The sequence below is a fragment of the Syngnathus floridae genome, chromosome 6 (genome assembly GCF_059516105.1).
Source record: "Syngnathus floridae isolate MCC-2025c chromosome 6, RoL_Sflo_1.0, whole genome shotgun sequence".
Classification (NCBI taxonomy): domain Eukaryota; kingdom Metazoa; phylum Chordata; class Actinopteri; order Syngnathiformes; family Syngnathidae; genus Syngnathus; species Syngnathus floridae.
Window position 1 is genome coordinate 9,668,461 of NC_142418.1, and position 17,897 is coordinate 9,686,357.

Consider the following 17,897-nt stretch of genomic DNA (forward strand, 5'->3'; position numbering starts at 1 on the left):
AGAAAACCAGTGATACATTTCAGCATTTGAATGTCAACGTGTGTGCAGATGCCTGTGGATTAGAGTTCATTCATGCGCGTCTGTAAATAGTGATGGCAATGTTTCATCATTTCAGCAAATGCCAAGCCAGTCTAACTGCATACGCCTCGGGCCATTTCCAGATCTGCAAATAAGCCTGTCTCCCATTAAAGAATATCCCCCTTTTTGTGGCTGGAGAGCCCAAGTAACCCAAGTGTGCCCACAAATGGGCACATTGCATCCTTGATAAGCTGACGAGGACAACAAAATGTATCAAGTGAAGCAGGCAATGGAAAAGATGTGTGTGCAGATGGACACGCGTCTCGCACACAGTGTGCAAAAAGCACGACCATTCTGAAACAGACCTCCCTCACAAAAACCTCAGCGGCATGCAAGCTTATATCTCAGCAGATCCCCTGAAATGAAGCACAACCCCCAAAGAGCTTCCTGATGCTCAAAGTGCCACATTCAATTAGTTCCACAAAGAGAGTCTTCCTCCACCAAAAAGAAAGATGGGAACTCATTACTGAATTCCTCTCAAGTAGCTGCTTTGAAATATAGATCAGGAGGCTATGTTAGACGGTTGGGACCCTGGATGTACCGTCTCCAACCGCGCCAATCAAGATGAGCTCCGTCTGGTAGATTAGACAAATCTCAGGTTTATCAACACAAACAGCTTTACTCTATATCTCACCATTAGCGTTCCTTCCTGTTGTTTGCTTTCTTCCAGCTTTCTCCATACTTTCTCCCTCTCAACACTAAAACCCACAAATGGATAAATACCAACGCAAACAAGCTGATGAAAACATGGAAAATGTGAATAATGTCACTCAATGACATCTGTAAGGTGAGTCACAGAGATTATCTCAGAGATATCACTTTATATATCTGAGATAGGTTTATATATGGCAGTTATTTGCTTTTATGAGTGACGTGTTCCCTTCCATGCCAACATAATGATTCTATTCAAGTAGGTAATTAAGAGTAATTTTACACCATACCCACTTTGCATTATGTATTTCCTCAAATAGTGACCAGGGGTGTTAATTTACTCAACATAGGTGTTTATATTTACAAACGGCTATCTAAGGGGAGAGTGAGACAAGTGTGTCCATTGATTGGCAGACAGAGAAGAGTTACTTTCGTCTTGCAATGGAATTTCAATGTATAGCTGGCTATTCTCCATTCAAACGTTTTTAATTTATTTAACCTTTTTTTATGAGGAAAAAGGGAGGCGTATTTATTAAAGTAGACAACACACCGCGTGATTTGATGCATAGCAACTATTTGACATATTTAATTGGAAATCATGCAATAGTCAGTGAGAAAATAAATTCAACTTGAAATCACAACAAAGGGATGGAGAGGTAGCGATCTTTATGTTGAGCCACTGCGGTCAAGCAGTCAAGGTGAATCCATCCCCTTATCATCTGAGTGCAGTAAAAAAAAAAAAAAAAAAAAAAGCTGTCACTATACAAGCTGAGCTAGTTAATGATTTCCTTTCAGAAACAAACACAACATAGCCACCATCATTAAGCTGTTTATCTTTTGCCTGATCTTGTCATGAACTCAACACAGACAGAGACACTTAAAAGACCAAATATGTGGCTGGGTCTCCCCACTCGCCTTGATGCTGTGTTACATTTCATGTCTTGTTAACTAGAGCCCATTATCTGAACTGAAAAAATGAGCCATGAGCCACTAGACACAGAAGTGTCAGACAGAGGCTAAAGGTTCATTTGCCCCATCGCTAGTGGAGATTGACTAGCAAAGGTGAAAAGCGGTGTGGCTCTCATGGCAGAGAGAAAAGTCTTGTTACGCACTGATTTGCTTATTACCGTATGCAAATCCAAACAATCACAGGAAATGCCTGGCCCTTGGCACCACCCAATTGCTGCAACAATAAGCAAGTAATGCTTACTTTGATCACAAAAGAAAATTAAACATTAGGTTTTTTTTTATTCCTTTGCAAACAAGGGATGTTACTATAATTACCCAGAAAACAGCACATCCGCACTTTGCACGCCTTGTGACCCACTCTCACCGCCTGGCAGAAGAAAACAAATCTTTTTCATATTCTTGGAGCAAAGCGTGTATGTAGGTGGACTAAAAGGGATGGGGGCAGTGAAGGGCATGGGGAAGGATGAGAGCAGAAAGCTGCGGCTGGGGGGAGGACAGAGATGGAGAGACACGCAAGGGGGATAATGTGGGTGGGAAAAGGTGGAGAACGCTAGAATGCCACGCTTAACACTTCATGCTGGGAGCAAGACATCAAAATGTACACCCACTATTATCATATTGACCCCACCACTCTCCTTTGCCCTTTCCCTATCATTTTTTAGCAGACATGCTGCATTGGGCAGGAAAAACACAAACTGATTAAATGAAATGCAAACAACGAAGACTTTGCAAATGTGTACTGCCAAATGCTTATGTCTGCATTCTGCATACAATTCATTAATGCGGGCCTGTGCAGTCGAGCATGATGCAGGCGAAACAAACAAGGCTGCGGCTGTGGCGCGACGCTCCCAGCCTGACGAGACGTCCTTGTGTCTGCTCTCCTCTGCGGGAGCGAGACAGAGACCCTGAGCCAGTCAGGAGGGCCGACAACAGCCCTTGAGCGATGTGACGCGTCCTGGATGACTGCTGGACTCTCTGCTTGATCTATGTCTGAGGACAATCGCAGAGCCTGGACACATTTACCCAGTCGGTCTAACCTATATGTTCATTCAAAGGGCCCGTCGCTCCCTGCAGCCAGATCTGGTCTCTATCTGTCCATCCATTTCTTTCCATTTTGTCTGTCTTCCCTACGTGAACCTTTGTGAATATGTCTGGCTGTTTGTAGGTCAGCTTGGTCTGTCCGCCTTGTAGCACATTGCATGGCTGTGTGAACACATACGAGTCACTGGCCGTGTCCTGGAAATCTAATCACCCAGCACAGTTGAATGTTTGTGTTTATCCACACAGATGTGAATACAGCTGTGCAAACAGCCACTAATGTCAACGCAATCTCACGAGAATTTGGTGGGAAATCATCCGAAAATAGGACGTGCTAAATATATATGGTTTTGAATGCAACTACTTTGGTGCAAGTCACTGCACCTGTACTTCCAAAACAATGGAGTAGTTCCAAAACACATACCCTAATAATTCAAGAGCTCACCAAAAATATGCCCATTTATGCCTGACTGATGTGCATTTTTTATTCTTCTAGGACAACTTTCGGGAAAACATATAGACAGTTTTTTCAAATTCTTCATGTGCAGGTTTTTGGCAAATTCCTACATCTTAATGTACCACGCTTGTGTGTTTTGTGCTGAAAGCTATTAATCAGCGAAAGCATATGACTCACAATATTGAATTTTTATGTTCCAAGCCTTAGAATCTAAAGGCTGAACATTGCTGCAGAGCGTAACATTTAGTTCAACTGGAGTCCTGCTGTCCTCATCAGTGATTTGTTTCTCTTGTGTGGGTTTGTGCAGATGAAGTGAGGAGACAAGCATGATTCAACTGCTTTCTTTGCTCAGTGGAAAGGCATCTTAACAGGGTCTACTATTGACCACATCAACCACGGGGGGGACACGGGGCCAATCCAACACAGAGCAGGGGACTATTTTGGGCCACTTAACTATAATCAGTAAATGCACCTCGGTCGCAATTAGCGCAGGGCCACCCGGTAAGCGCTCGCTTTACTCACAGCTCGGTCTGCGTTTTATTGTGCTCCACGGGAACTCTGTAATGGAAATAGCACTTGTCATATCCCTGCTTAACAATGGTGCTGTCCTCGCTTTGTGTTGGTTTCAATCAACACTACTCGTTCCAACAATGTATACATTTTTATGCGCCTGTAAAATCCTCACAACTGCCTCAAGTAAAATGGGAATGGATCAAAGGACTTGTCTGCACCTTTGCAAATGAACTGATTAAAACATTGGCTGGATTAGATGTGCACGGGAGCAACAGAAAAGCAAGTGCAAAGACTGATCTGAGTTCATTTGTGCTTACCGACATTTGTAATTTGCGCAATGCAGAAGGAATTTAAACATAAAAGTGTGGAAGAATAGCTATTTCCAAGACAATTTGTTTACAATGCTATTTTTATTTTGAGATATTTTTATTTTTTGCTTTTGAGTTTGACCCAAAAAAGCTTATAGATTTTATCATGGGCTGTACGTTATGGCTATGACATTTCAGAAATAAATGTATTATTATTATTAGTAGTTGTCGTAGTAGTAGTAGTAGTAGTTGTAGTAGTATTAAAATAGTTGTTGAATAATTTGCTAATGAATTAGCTATTGATTAAATGAATATTGTCACATCTTCTTTGCATGTTCTCATTTTGCTTGTGTGTCCTTAAGTCCCAAAACTTGCATGTTAGGTTATCAGAACACTGTAAATTACCTGTACAATTTGTGAGTATGGCACTATGTGTTAACCTGGGAATGACCTATTCAGGGTGCTCCCCAAGTCACGTGGGATAGGCTCCAGGTCCCCTGTGACCCAGTGAAGACTATACATATATGTTTGTAGGGCTTGTAAATGTATTGACTGGAACTCAAGAAATAAAGTGTTTATCCCCTTTGAAATTCCCTGCACATTTGGATGTCAGAGTACCGAGCCAGAAATGGAGGGATAAAGCGAAGGGCAGCCTCAAGATAGAAAGGATGAGATGGGAAAAAAAAGAAGTAAATAAGCAAAGTGGCAAAAAAGAGGACACAAGTCAGGGGTCACTAATGAAAGTTCCCTGCTGCTCTTTTTAGTTCCCGGAGCAGAGCAGCATAAGAGGCCAGGGACTGTGCACATACTCAATGGACGCCCCCCCCCCCTTTCTCTCACAAACACTCACATAGAGAGAAGGAGCTGCACGCTAGCAAATTTCAATGTGGGACACCTTATGTCAAGCTTCATTGTCACCATGGCGACAGTTACTTTGGGACATTTTATGCTCCTCCGGCCTCTGTATGAGTGTTGTATCAAGAGCATGCCGTGAGTATTGAACCAAGATAGCGGAAGGAACAAGCCTCATAAAAAGGTTCGACTTCGACATTTTCCAACAACAAGGTGAGGTCATAATAAGAATAAAATTTGAGGTAAATTGTGGATTTAAAAAGAAGTGAACATTTCTGTGTAGGGAGTCAAGGCTCAAAGCAAAGCAGATTTTACATTTTTTCTTTTTTACCAGCCAGCGTTGGAGAAAACCACAATGTACATAGCTGCTAACTGCAGATGAATACCAATTTTGCTATCTTTGTGTAACTGAGAGCTTCAGTCGAACAACAGGCTCCTGTGGAACAAAGGACAGAGGAAGCCAGGGAGGTGCAGTATGTGATTGGGTATGAAAAAAGAACGAGAGGTGAGGGAGCGGGATTATGGGTGGGGGCGGGGGGACACACGCCATTTGGGCCCACCTGGGCAAACAATAACCTCGACCAGAGCGTGGCCCAAGTACACAATTGTCAGTGACGGCTGGCGACCGCGACTTAACAGCTCCACTCCAGTTCCGGTGTTGCAGCTTTAACGACTATGAAACACTGGTTGCCGTAGCAACGGTTATCAACAAATTCATTTGACAACTTGCAAAGTGTTGCGCACATCTGAATGCAGAAAAACAAGGTAGAGTGTCTGAATCACTCGCGAGGCAAATATTAGACTTTCAAATTGTATACCTCGTCAAAAAAGCCTGCTGCATGCCTCTTGATGTATTTTTATCATGAACAGAGCATGAAACATTCAGGAAATGTGTATCATTAACAGCACTTCCAAGCAAACCACTTCACAGATGAAGCATTTGAAACAATGAACTGTTTTTAGATGTATACACAGTAACCTGTGCTTCGAACGTAAATCCCCACAAGAATCAACGCGGCAGAGGCAGAAGTACCAACGGTTCTCATCTGGCTCGGTATTAAGGACAACGCTGTCTTTGTTTGAAGAGCACTGAGCCTTTTGTTTGATGACATATAGATTGAGGCTGTAATGAAAGATGGTGTGTCCAATGTTACTGTGTTTTCAAAGGTGATATTGGCTACGTTAATGCCAATAAAGCACAATGTGATCACATGTTCTCTGGCACCATAATAAATGATTTCACCCCACATGCTGGAGCTTCGGCAGCATATGTGCAAGTGCTTTTCCGATACATTGTGTATGGCTCGATTAAGCAGGGCAATTATGGACTGTGGACGGCAATACTAAAGTTGTACAGGACCATAAAGCTTTTATGCTTTCTCTATGGAATTTCCGCATTGTGTTCTTTTCGTGGGTCTTTTGTGGGTTGATATATATCTTAATGCTTACTGGTGCCTGAAGCTGAATTCAACAGATGATATGACGCACACATAATAAAATACTGGGATTAGTGCTAAAAACTCAAAAGCCTGGCACACAGAGACATTACACTACTTTGCATTTTTTTCTGTCTTGAAATGTAGCAATGCTGATTTGAGAAATAAAAGAGGAATTTCTCCTGTCGTCTGATGCTTGGCTGCTTCTCTGCAGTGAAATTTTTAAAAGGAACAAATTTGCTCAGCATTAAAAAACCCTTGCCCCAGTCAGAACACTAACCTGTTAAATATTTAACCAGAATCCAACACAAGCGTAATTATTTTTCCATACAAATTACGTCTCAAGCCAAAACCGACTCAGTCCCATACACCTCAGCAATACGTTTCTCTGTCACTAAGAGCTATTAGTCATTTTAAATTATTTATCAAGCCAATGCAAGACAGGATTTGCTACAGAGAGGTTTTTTGAATGGTTCTTCTCCAACACTATCTTGACAGCCAGTCCTATTCCAGAAAGCAATCTATTTAAAAAGCTGGGCTGGCATGTGACTACATGTTTGCAGTTCACAAGGTAAAAAATAAGTGAAATACTACTGTCCGTCGCCAGCTGGGATGAGCTCCAGCATGCCCACGACCCTTGTGAGGTAAAGTGGATCGGAAAATGAATGGATAATAAAAATAAAAGACTATGCATACGTACTGCTTGACAATAGATAGATTTGACTTTGTTTTCTTGCCATCTTGACTAGAAATAAAAACTCTACACAACAATGTGTCCTCATGCTTCAAAGCCGTGCCATAATTGTCAGGCACATTTACTGGCTTGATGAGTGTTGCTGAAAATAGCCCACGCGGTATAAGAGCAGAACCTCAATTCAATTCTGCCACTGACAATGGGAGGAGTAACGTTTTTAGAGAGCGTGACAACAGCCACCCTCAATTTGAGCTATGGGCTGTACACCAGCACTAGAGAGATGGGACATAAAAAGAAACTATTGGACAGAAAGTAAGTTATTGTGATGCTGTAAGGTGTTTAAACAAAAAAAAAAAACACAGAACAAAGCTTCATTTGCCTGATGCATATTACCCAAAATATGCATCTAGTTTGCTTAAAACTATCTTAATCCTATGAGTCCCTGTTGTGTTTTAAAGCGCTGCTAGTGTAGTGGTAGTACATGCTGAGGCCTTTCGTGCAGACAGCGCAGGTTGATTCTGGGCCAGCGTCCAAAACTCAGCCACTATCGGTCCCAAAGTAAGGATAAGGGCGCCATTGCGACATAAAGGGCATCTGTCATAAAAACTCAAAAGTAACAACAAGGTTATGATGCTAAAAGTTACTCTAAAGTTCATCAAGTCTGTGTCTGACTTATTAGGCGCCCACGGACAAAGAAAAAAATATGACTACAATTTATGGAAAATCTTGTATTTATTTGTTTATTCATGCGTGCGTTTGTACATTGTTTTTATTATTATTATACATATTGAATTGCCAGTACTGTAAATGTACGTGTAATTTAATTTGCATCTACGTGCACAAACAGCATCCATAGCTCTCTTCCCAAATAAAATGATCTTTGATGCTCTCGTCCCCCATCTAACCACCTTAAAGACATCGGCATAAAACTCGACCAAGCTTTCTCCCTCTTCTTTCCTGTATATTTTCCACCCTGATTTTTAAATATTCATGCAAGTGGATGGAAGCGGTGAAGATGGGTAATGGAAATTGGAAAAAGAAGAGAAGCAATAAAATAAGGCAAAGTACATGGTGGGGAACTACCGGAACTTTCTGGAGGCTCCCTTCAGACGAATAGCGGGTATCCTGGGATGGCGGAGAGCGGGTCAACAGGACGCCTTATGATTTATTTACACCTGAGGGCTGGTCCCAGCCAGTGATTGATGACAGCCAACCCACCTACGCTTGATTCTCGACAAGAAAGACAAACGCATCAAATGCAGTTTGTGCTTTGGCACATGAAAACATATTTTTGCAGCAACATTTTAATGTCAGCTTTTTATCCACAGAATGATGTCAAGCCTGTTCTGACACTTATAAGGGTGATCGAGGTCATACTGGTGTGCCCGCCGCACCGCAAACGCTAAGATGAGCCAATCAATACAGAGCAGAGTCACTGCAGCCTCCCGTGGGCGGATCCCTGAATTTTATCAGGGCGCCTTCATTTCCTTCAGCCTAATGACCTCGGGAATGTATGGAAATTGAACTGGGAGGGAGAACAAAGATGAGTAGGTGAATGAAACAAAGAGGTGAAATTTATACAGTCGGTGCCGCATACTGGTGTCTATCGGTGGATGGATGCTGGTGGGAGACGTTCACATCGTCTCTCCAATGGAAGACAGCTGCAAGAAGCCGACAACTGTGTACATTATGTTTCATATGCTTTACTACCGGTAGTTAATTAGCATAGCTGCAACATGTCTCCTGCTTGCTGGTGGCCCTGTGGAGACACATGCAATAGCTGCCCAGAGGCACATTATAAATGAAAGAGGTTATTAAGATTCTGTCATGCATACTAAGGTATTATGACTGTCATGAAGAAAGCACAGCGGTGAATACTGCCAACTTTAATGATCATTTTAGCTGTCTTGAGGTTGGAGGCCAGTGATAATGGCAACCCGGGGTCAGTGCCCAACTTGAATCTGAGTAGCGATTCACTCACAGACCATGTTGGGAGTAATGTCATTGGTTACGGCCAGGTAAAAGAGACGCACAATCTAAGTGCAGAGGTTTATTGTATTTTGTTTCTTTCTCTATATTGCAATGAGGAAGTTTACACCTTTGTCTGTGGTAGTCGGTCTCTTGTGTGCTTGTTATATTTACTCCTTCATGTAAAATGTATTCACAAGTGATTTGTAAATTATGATTGTTTTATGTTATTGGAAAATGTAATGAGATCTTGACACGGATTTGATACAAAGCATTTTGAATGTTTTTAGTTCCACAGTTTTGCACCAGAAGAACGCAATGCTGTTTTTATTGATGCCAAAGGCTGCAACACAAAGGGAGCACATTTCCATGTTTGGGAAAGGATTGCAAAACAACGACCTCCCACACACCTGCGCTCCTATCGCTCTGCTGTCTCCTCCCACTTCACTTTCCTCAGACTCTACTCATCAACAGCGCCTTAAACACCATCACTGCCTTCCTGCACTTTTTTTTACTTCATCTGGAGTGGTCCCCTCGTGACGGTTAGCAAGCTTTGGCACATGTACACATTAACAGATGCTTCTCAGAGCAGTAACTAACATGCAGCCTCCTGCATGATGATGACCCTTAATGTTTCTTCTTGTGTTGGAGAGTCAATGTACTGGAAAGCCTGGTCTGTGTTGCTAGGGCGGACGGAAAGGCAGGCAGATAGACAGGTGGGGCACAGGCTCTTCTTACCATGTACCGCCTCAGCCTCTGATGGAGACATACATATTTCAGCAGTTATTAAGGCTACAACATAAGCCTTGGGTTGTCAAAAATCTGATGGTAGCATTAGCCCTGCCCGTCTTTGCCAGCACAGAGTAGTGTGTATATATATGCGCAATACAACATTTAACCATGGATAGAGAAAATTAACTGGTCCAAAATGTTAAAGGGCGGCGTCAGAGTGTGCCAACACAAACATATTTTTAATCCTGTATATTTTATGTATGTGCATTTTGGACTTTTGCTCACATGCAAACTCCTAAGGTCATGCGAATACTTCTGGCAAGGATGAACGATTCGTCTTCTTTGTGAGTGGATACTGTTATTCCCTATAAATCTTGTGTGGTTGTTGTTTTTTTTCATCTTTTGTTGACATTCAGGTGTGATGTCAAGGAGACCATCCACTTCATTTCGGCATTTTTGGTTTAACATATCACTAAATCATTATGAAATCATGCAAAGAATCAATTCTGCTTTGCAGAAGTCCAGAACATGAGTACGAGGGATTATCATTAATAAGATTATCATCACTAAGAATAATCAGGCATATACTTGCAACATAGCAAATGTTTGTTTTGTAATAATTGTAATTGTGTTTGATGTCCTGACAATGTCCTGTTACTCTGAATAATCTGCACACCTCCTACACTCAGCAAAACTGCTGACATCAGGCTGTGAGGATTATCTGAAATAATTGACTTGAAAGCACCGCATTCATTTGCAAAATTAATTCCTAGCAAAAAGTGGCAAATCTCTGGTGGAAATCATGGTAACAGACTTCTAAAAATCAAAACCTGAGATTAAAAGCACAGAAACAAAGCACATCACTTTACTGACTAAAATATTCCTTCCATCATCAGCTGCCACAACAAATTCAGCTTTCTTAATATTCCTCAGAGCGTGTCTCACTGTGCTCCACTCATCTCAAGGACATTTGGCTGATGAAGTACAGTATATCGGACAGAGACAACAGAGATAAGACAATAATCCGTTTACGTGGAGAGGTGTAAGCTTGATGAGAAGGCTTGCCTGTTACATCATCAGGTCTAATCAGGGAAAGGACAGGGGGTACAAATAGGTGCGAGACTGGGTCACTAGATGAAGTAGCAGGACATCAAACCCACTATATTGTCACCAGTCCTCCAACATTACATTTCTATTATCTTATTGAGTCTCTCAATGTGATATAGTGCAGTTCCACACTGCTCGAAACTATGTCAGCAATGATCAACTTTGTTGAATTTACAAATTTCCCTCAGTCAAACTGATCATGATGGTTGTATTAGATGGTGTGGTTCACTAATGAGGTGGCTGAAGGAAAGGCAAAACATCAGGTAATATAATTTTATCAGCGCCACAACAATGTAGTCATGAGGCACTGAAGCAAATAAAACTGACACTGGAAGGAACCCTGAGACTGCTCTTATAAATAGCAAGCTTGAATTTGTCTTTTTTTATTTGCATAAGTCAATGTTGTGGAAAATCTATAACTCATTTGGAAAAGGATCTTTTAGAGTGTACATGAACATAAACAAGCTATGTATGACATTCAAAGTACAAACATCTGTCACTGATGGGTCTAAAAATCTCAAATGCAAATGAATGCAATGGATATAAAGTCATAACAGCTCTGCGAGTGCAGTATCCCATTCATGCAACTTCACCTCATCAATCCAAAACAACATTTGGCAGCGGAAAAACAAACAAACAGAAAAGACAGCAGTGCACAAAGACATTTAATTCCACTAGGCTTAAAAAGATAAAAGAGGAATGTTTTGGCTAATGTGGGGGAAATAAAGGAACCCAAAACCAGTCTTAGCTGAGCTGCCAAATGACAGCCGTGTGTAGTCAGTAACCTCTGATGGAACCAAGCAACGCACCAGCAACCTTCCTGTTATTTTTTTATCTGAAGTCATCGGCGACAATTTAATAAGCTCAGTACGCAACTTTGAACACCCTGGGAAATGTACCCGCAGCCATACAGTGTTTGTTGCCAAAACTTTGTGATGCGGCGCTCATGAGCTTACTTGTCTCAGTCATCACAATTACCCACACTCCTGTTTTAGACATTGGGTGTTATATAAAGTAGAGGGCCTTTTGAGAGTGACTGAACGACACAAAAAAGTACATTTACATCACATCAGGGTCATAAAAATGCTTGAGTTGGTTTCTAATTTGGGGATTTCCCTTCCCTTCTGTAGCTTTTCAAAGAGGAAATGAAAGGATGATCTTGCTATTCTGCTTCTCTCGTCACTGGCTCACAAAACAAACAAGAACATTTTACGGACTCATTATTGACCTGCAGTTCCGCTGGTGCTGGGGAGCAAAAGCAGATGACTGGTAGGAAAGTTGAGTGAAAGTTGAAAAGATTTCTACTTGAGCTACTGTAGCTCCATTTTCCACTGAAGGAGAAGTTTGAACAAAGCTGTCTCCAGAAAAGGAAGACTGACATCAATAACCAATCACAGGAGGAGGATGATACATGTGGACTGCTAGAGGTGCTGTGAGTGAAGCAGTTATTCCCACCAGTGTGCTTTATTTATTATTTTGCTCTGTATACCAGCAACATGCACAACTATGACAGCCAGAAAAATGAACGTTCTTCCACACGATGACAATTATCTATATTTTGAAACATTTTTGTTTGGTGGTGAGCAGTGTTTAGCTGTTAACATCGTCAAAGTGAGCAAGCTATTCAAACACTGGTCAGTAATATTTGTAAAATAAGAACCACACGTAGACTGAGCAATAGTATCGAATTTTGAAAAAAAAATACTAAATTGTGACGATCGGCCTGATGGCAACAATATGTACGATGGGAAATGCTGGAGTAGCGAGACCAGGTCTCGTCAGAAACATTGCGACTTAAACTAAAAGCAATTTAAAGCACTTACATGCATTTCAAAAGTAAAACAAACAGGTCAAACATTACTCATTAGAATTGACAGTCACAGCCTGTGGTTTTGTGTTTTGAGTGGGCATAATCAGAAACTGCATGAGGAATACTGGCGCGCTGACACACCTGTTATTTCCTCTGCCTCAGCTTCGGCACCAGACCGAGTCCCCGAGCACAGCTCAAGTGTCTCTTTGTGTGAACATTAAGACTGCTTGATTCCAGGACGCTGCCTCAGCTCAAACCTAAATACTTTTTTTTTTTTTTGGCTTTGGTTAAAAGGGATGTGTGAGAGGTACAAGAAGGCAAAATCTTCTAGAGAGTCATCTGGTTCTAATGCAGGGCCCACTGGTGTGGATTACAGGCATATTACAGGAGAACTCAGACTGACCCCTTCATCTTTATCTCAGGGGAAATGGGAGCCGTCCATGGTGATGGGGCTGAAATCCAGGGGGAAACCCGGCAGTGAAAAGAGGTGCCGTATACAGGCCGGTGAACGGGCTCCATGATTGGTACCTTTTTCAATGAGAGGCGATCCTATTGTAAAATGCTTAACTTGACAGTCAAACTGACCTATTTTCCTTAACATCGCTGTGATAATAGAAGTGATTCATCACAGTATTCTCGTTAACAGAAATGGCTCAATGTGAACTTGGAGCATGCGCGCGCACACACGCATTTACATCTCCATCCCACAATGGAGGAGATTAGCAATTCCAAAAACAAAAGCACAAAGAATGTTATTGAAGACTTCAGTGTGAATGGCTCAAAAATCTGCTTTGCTTTGAAAACGTTGCCATGATTGCAAGAATAATTCAAACAAAACTCAGAAAGATAACCATTGTATCAAGGACAAAGTGAAGAACATCAACAGAATGTTAATACTTTTGAAAGGCCCAACTCTTACCTGTAGTATCGGGACTGTAGATAGGTGGAGCAGACAGCTTTGGAGACGTGGCTGGCTGAGCCAAAGTCAATGACTTTGACTCTATAGGGCTGCCGAGAGGGATCTACAAGCATGATGTTTTCCGGCTTCAGGTCAGCGTGGATCAGACCGAGGCTCTTCAGCTTCATCAGCGCTGTAGCCACCTGCTGTAACACTGGTCTGATGTATTTAAGCGGCAGCGGGCTGAACTTGTTCTGCTTCAGGAAGTCGTACAGGTTCTGCTCCAGCATCTCAAACACCAGGCACGTGTGGTTCTTATGCTGGAAGCACTCGTAGGCCCTCACAAAGTTGAAATCATCTGCGCTCTCTGTGCTAAGACGCGCCAGGATGCTGACCTCGATCTGACCCTGCCTCGCATAAGACGGGTGGTTTTTTAGGATCTTGATCGCAACAATCTCGTTGGTGCCCCTCTTCCAGCACTTAACCACCTGTCCGAATGTACCCCTTCCCAAGAATTCCAGCACTTCGTACGTGTTGGTCATGGAGCAGAGCACCTCATGCTGCACCAGTTGGTAGTCCCCCTCATTGTTGGAGCCGCTGTTCTTGGATGTTGCCGTGGAGGCAGCGGTGGCCACTGTAGGCACCGTGGCACCACTGGCTGCTCCGTTCTGGATCATCAGTGGACCGTGCTCCTCAATTATCTGCACACTGCTGTTGTTGTCGAGCTCCTCGCTCTTGCGTTTAAGCCCACATCGCTGGTAGGTGTCCAGGAGACTGACTGTGCTGCGGCGAGTCAGATTGTGAACCCCAACGCTGCTGCCACCGCCTCCCCCTCCGCTCCCGGTACTGCCTCCACCTCCGCTGCCCAGCAAAGAGCCTACGCCGCCCGAAGTGCTACAGGCCGACGCCACCACAATGTGGCCTGCGCTTGCCGGGAAGATGAGCGCCTGCTCGTACGGCAAGGTGGAACCGGCAACCTGCAGGGAGCTACTGATTCCGAGGGGGCCGCTCACGGCCGACACGTTCTTGCTGCTGTTGTGGCTGTAGACTTTGCTGTGCGTTCCGTACCCTGTCATATCCCAGTTGCAACTCTGCTCCACCTTCAGTTTCTTCACGCTAAAGAAGGCACTTGACTGAAGTGTGTGTGGGGAGAACACTTGCACTTGCGAGGCCATACCTGTGACAGGGCACAAGAAGGGAGGGGCAAAGAAGGAAAATGAGAGGTTAGGAATTTCAGAGTCAATGAAACATGAGTGGTAGCTTGAAGCTTAAAATAAAGACAAGCTTGGGTCAGGGCAGCTCCTTGAAGCACCAAGTGTAGACTGGATGTAGAAGCATCAGCATCTTAACATCATTAATGTCACATTAATTGTTACATTTTACCATAATTCTATGGGGTATTGACTTGTGTATGCGCGAGTAAAAATATATACATATATTTTAAGCATTTGGCCTACATTATACCAATATGTAAAAAACAACTAAAATTGTTTATTTGTAATCTTAGGATTTCATTGTGCATGAATTATTGTTCTGCATTTTTTTCCCCAGGGTGTAAAAATGCTACATTTGTAGCATTTAGCTCCAAGTACGTTTAAACTTATTTGCAGGTATGTCCGAATGTATTTTCGAGTACATTCAAACGTATTTGTGAGTACATTTGAGCGTATTTGCGAATATGTTTGAATGTATTTGCCACTCAAAAAATGTTGACTCCACATTGGCAGCACCACACTTCTATACAAAAGGACACACAACATAGACTCGCTGACACAAAAGCGTACAGTACATGCAAACGAGGCAACAAATAAATCCCAAATAATTATTGCAATTTCATTCTTCACTGTGCAGCCCAGTTGCTGCATTTATTGGGACACAATAACTCACTTTGGGGGAAAGACAACTGAACTCTATCTCAACCACAGATCCTGATGACAACAACGCAAAGGCAAAACTGCACAAGTGTGCACTTAACTCCTGGGAACAAGATGCCTTAGAGTAAGCAAAAGCTTCTCCAAGCAAACAACTGCCCAAAAATAGTCACTTTTTTATCTCTTTCCTTTGCAGACAGGCTTGTTTGTGACATTGAAATGATTATCACAGCACAGAGAAGATTATATGCAGCTTGCACTTGCTACGGTCTTTCCAGTAAGCTGTGCTATATAGGTGGACTCTAAACAAAATAAGTGTTTCCATCTGCTTGGCCACAGAAACACATAATTAATTACCTTTCAATGCTGATGAACTGATGCCTGATGGCAACTCTTAATGGGCAAGGAGCCATACTTGGTGACTTAAATTGAGCCCACCCACATCACGATCACGCAGCTGAATATCTTTGTCCCTCCAATGAGGACTGAAGATAATATGCTAAAGCATTATAATTACATTATTGGAAAAAAAAATATTCTACATATACATAAATAAATAAATCCAAAAAAAAGTGTCTTTGTTACACAGGTCTTTGTTACTTAATGCAGATTTCATACAAAAAAACGTGACTTGTGGCCAGGCAATTCCATTAAAATTGTCGACCAGTAAATAGCAGTAGCTATGTCTGCGGCCTTTGGTTCAAGACACTACAGATAGACACCAAAAATACAACGTCAAGGTGTTCTGAAGCAAGAGTCCAAACCTCATACTGTTTTGGGGTTGCAGCCCCCCTCCCCCATATTTATCAGTGCATGTCTGTGAGATCCAGTTATGTCTGAGGGTATTTCCGTCCGATGTAAATGTCCATCCATCCATTTTCTGAACCGCTTCTCCTCATGGGGGTCACGGGGCGTGCTGGAGCCTATCTCAAGTAACTTTGGGCAGTAGGCGGGGGACACCCACACCCTGAACTGGTCGCCAGCCAATCGCAAGGCACACATAGACGAACAAGCATTCACACCTACAAACAATTTGGAGTGCTCAATCAGCCTACCAGGCATGTTTTGGAATGTGGGAGGAAACCCGAGTACCCAGAGGAAAGCAAGCAAAGGGAGAACATGCAAAATCAACACAGTAAGGCCAGCGCCGGGATCAAACCCACAACCTTTGTGAGGCGGACGTGCTAACCAGTGGCATGCCTGATGTAAATGCATTAAAATATAAAGAGGAGAACATTTTTGTTTATCCAGAAGGACTAAAGGTTGCCACTTTTTTATCATCGTTAGAGGAAAGCATGCATACAGGATATATGGAATTGATTATGTGAACAGGACTCAGAGGCCAAGGGTAAATAGTCACTTTGTCCTGAGTGGTGATCAAGATTAGTTCTGTAAAAAGCTATCCGCCCTATTATAATGTACATTGCCTCATTTGTATTTAAACAAACGCTTCCTGTTCCATTTTCATCTCTCCTCTGAATTTGCTCGGACATTGCCGCGATCTCTACAGTCATCTGGTCTTAATGCTCCTAATGCTATAGGAGTGGTGTTGCAGTGCACATTAGGGGGTTTACAGTAAGCCTGACAAGTGTTAACAGCTCCGTGTGTCCTACATTGCATATTAACGCTTGTTATACGAATGTTTCTGCATGATCATCAGGATGTATTTTTATTCCACTTAACACTGAATGGTCTGCAGGTATGGATTGTCCAAGCGAGGTAATGAAGAACGTCCGAGAGGCTATTAGGGGCAAGGCTCCCTGCTAATCACATAAGCTCGGAAGGCCAGATGTCACTTCTTGGATTACCAATTCCTGTGCCTGTACTTTTCACTAAATATAATTTGAATGATGGCTTGCGTCACTGAGTGGCGTCAACAGAGCGTGACTGAAAGCAAAGAAAGGATCATCACAAGCATGGACAATAAGATACATGGATGGCTACAGAGATAGACAGTTCTTTTTCTTGCAAATTCCATCATATCGACCAACGTAATGAGGTAAATGTTTGGACTATAGAGGGGCCCTGATCTCAGTCACTCAGATGCAACACTATGGTCAAAGGGTTCACTTGGGTACATGGTGCAGTGAACTGAAGGACACACATGTTCTCTGAAACCGCTTAAGCTCTGGAATTAGAAGTGGATGTTTGGAAATCCACACAAAAACAGGCCTGCCTTGTTATGAATCTGTGTCCAGTTGCCGTGAATGTAAGTACAAACAAACGTGCAGTGTTGTGGACTGTGGAGGACAACTAAGTAATGAAATGAACCAACAGTAAGAGGTCAAATGGCTGGAATGTTATCTCATGACAACACACAAGCAACAATGTGACTAATTATATTGCAGCGGCTAAGCACAGTTCCTGAACCTCATGAGAAGTGCGCCTTCAGGAGGCGCATGCTTTTCCTCTAAGCATACCTACATGAACAGACTGCAATTAAGGATTCCTGAGACTCATTTTCCACAGTTCTGAGGCAGCATGCTGAAATGGTAATAGTCTGTGTTTTCAGAAA

The 17,897-nt window shown here is 42.6% G+C and overlaps 1 protein-coding gene across 6 annotated transcripts in view; it reads right to left on the minus strand.

Moving 5' to 3' along the window:
- The window catches only part of hipk2 (homeodomain interacting protein kinase 2), a 62,233-nt gene that overhangs the window by 30,713 nt on the left and 13,623 nt on the right, over nucleotides 1–17,897 (minus strand). For all 6 annotated transcript variants that reach the window (XM_088378474.1, XM_088378473.1, XM_088378470.1 and 3 more), the window contains exon 2: nucleotides 13,533–14,688. In XM_088378474.1, the coding sequence (XP_088234600.1) occupies nucleotides 13,533–14,688 (1,156 nt within the window). The remainder of the gene's footprint in view (nucleotides 1–13,532; nucleotides 14,689–17,897) is intronic.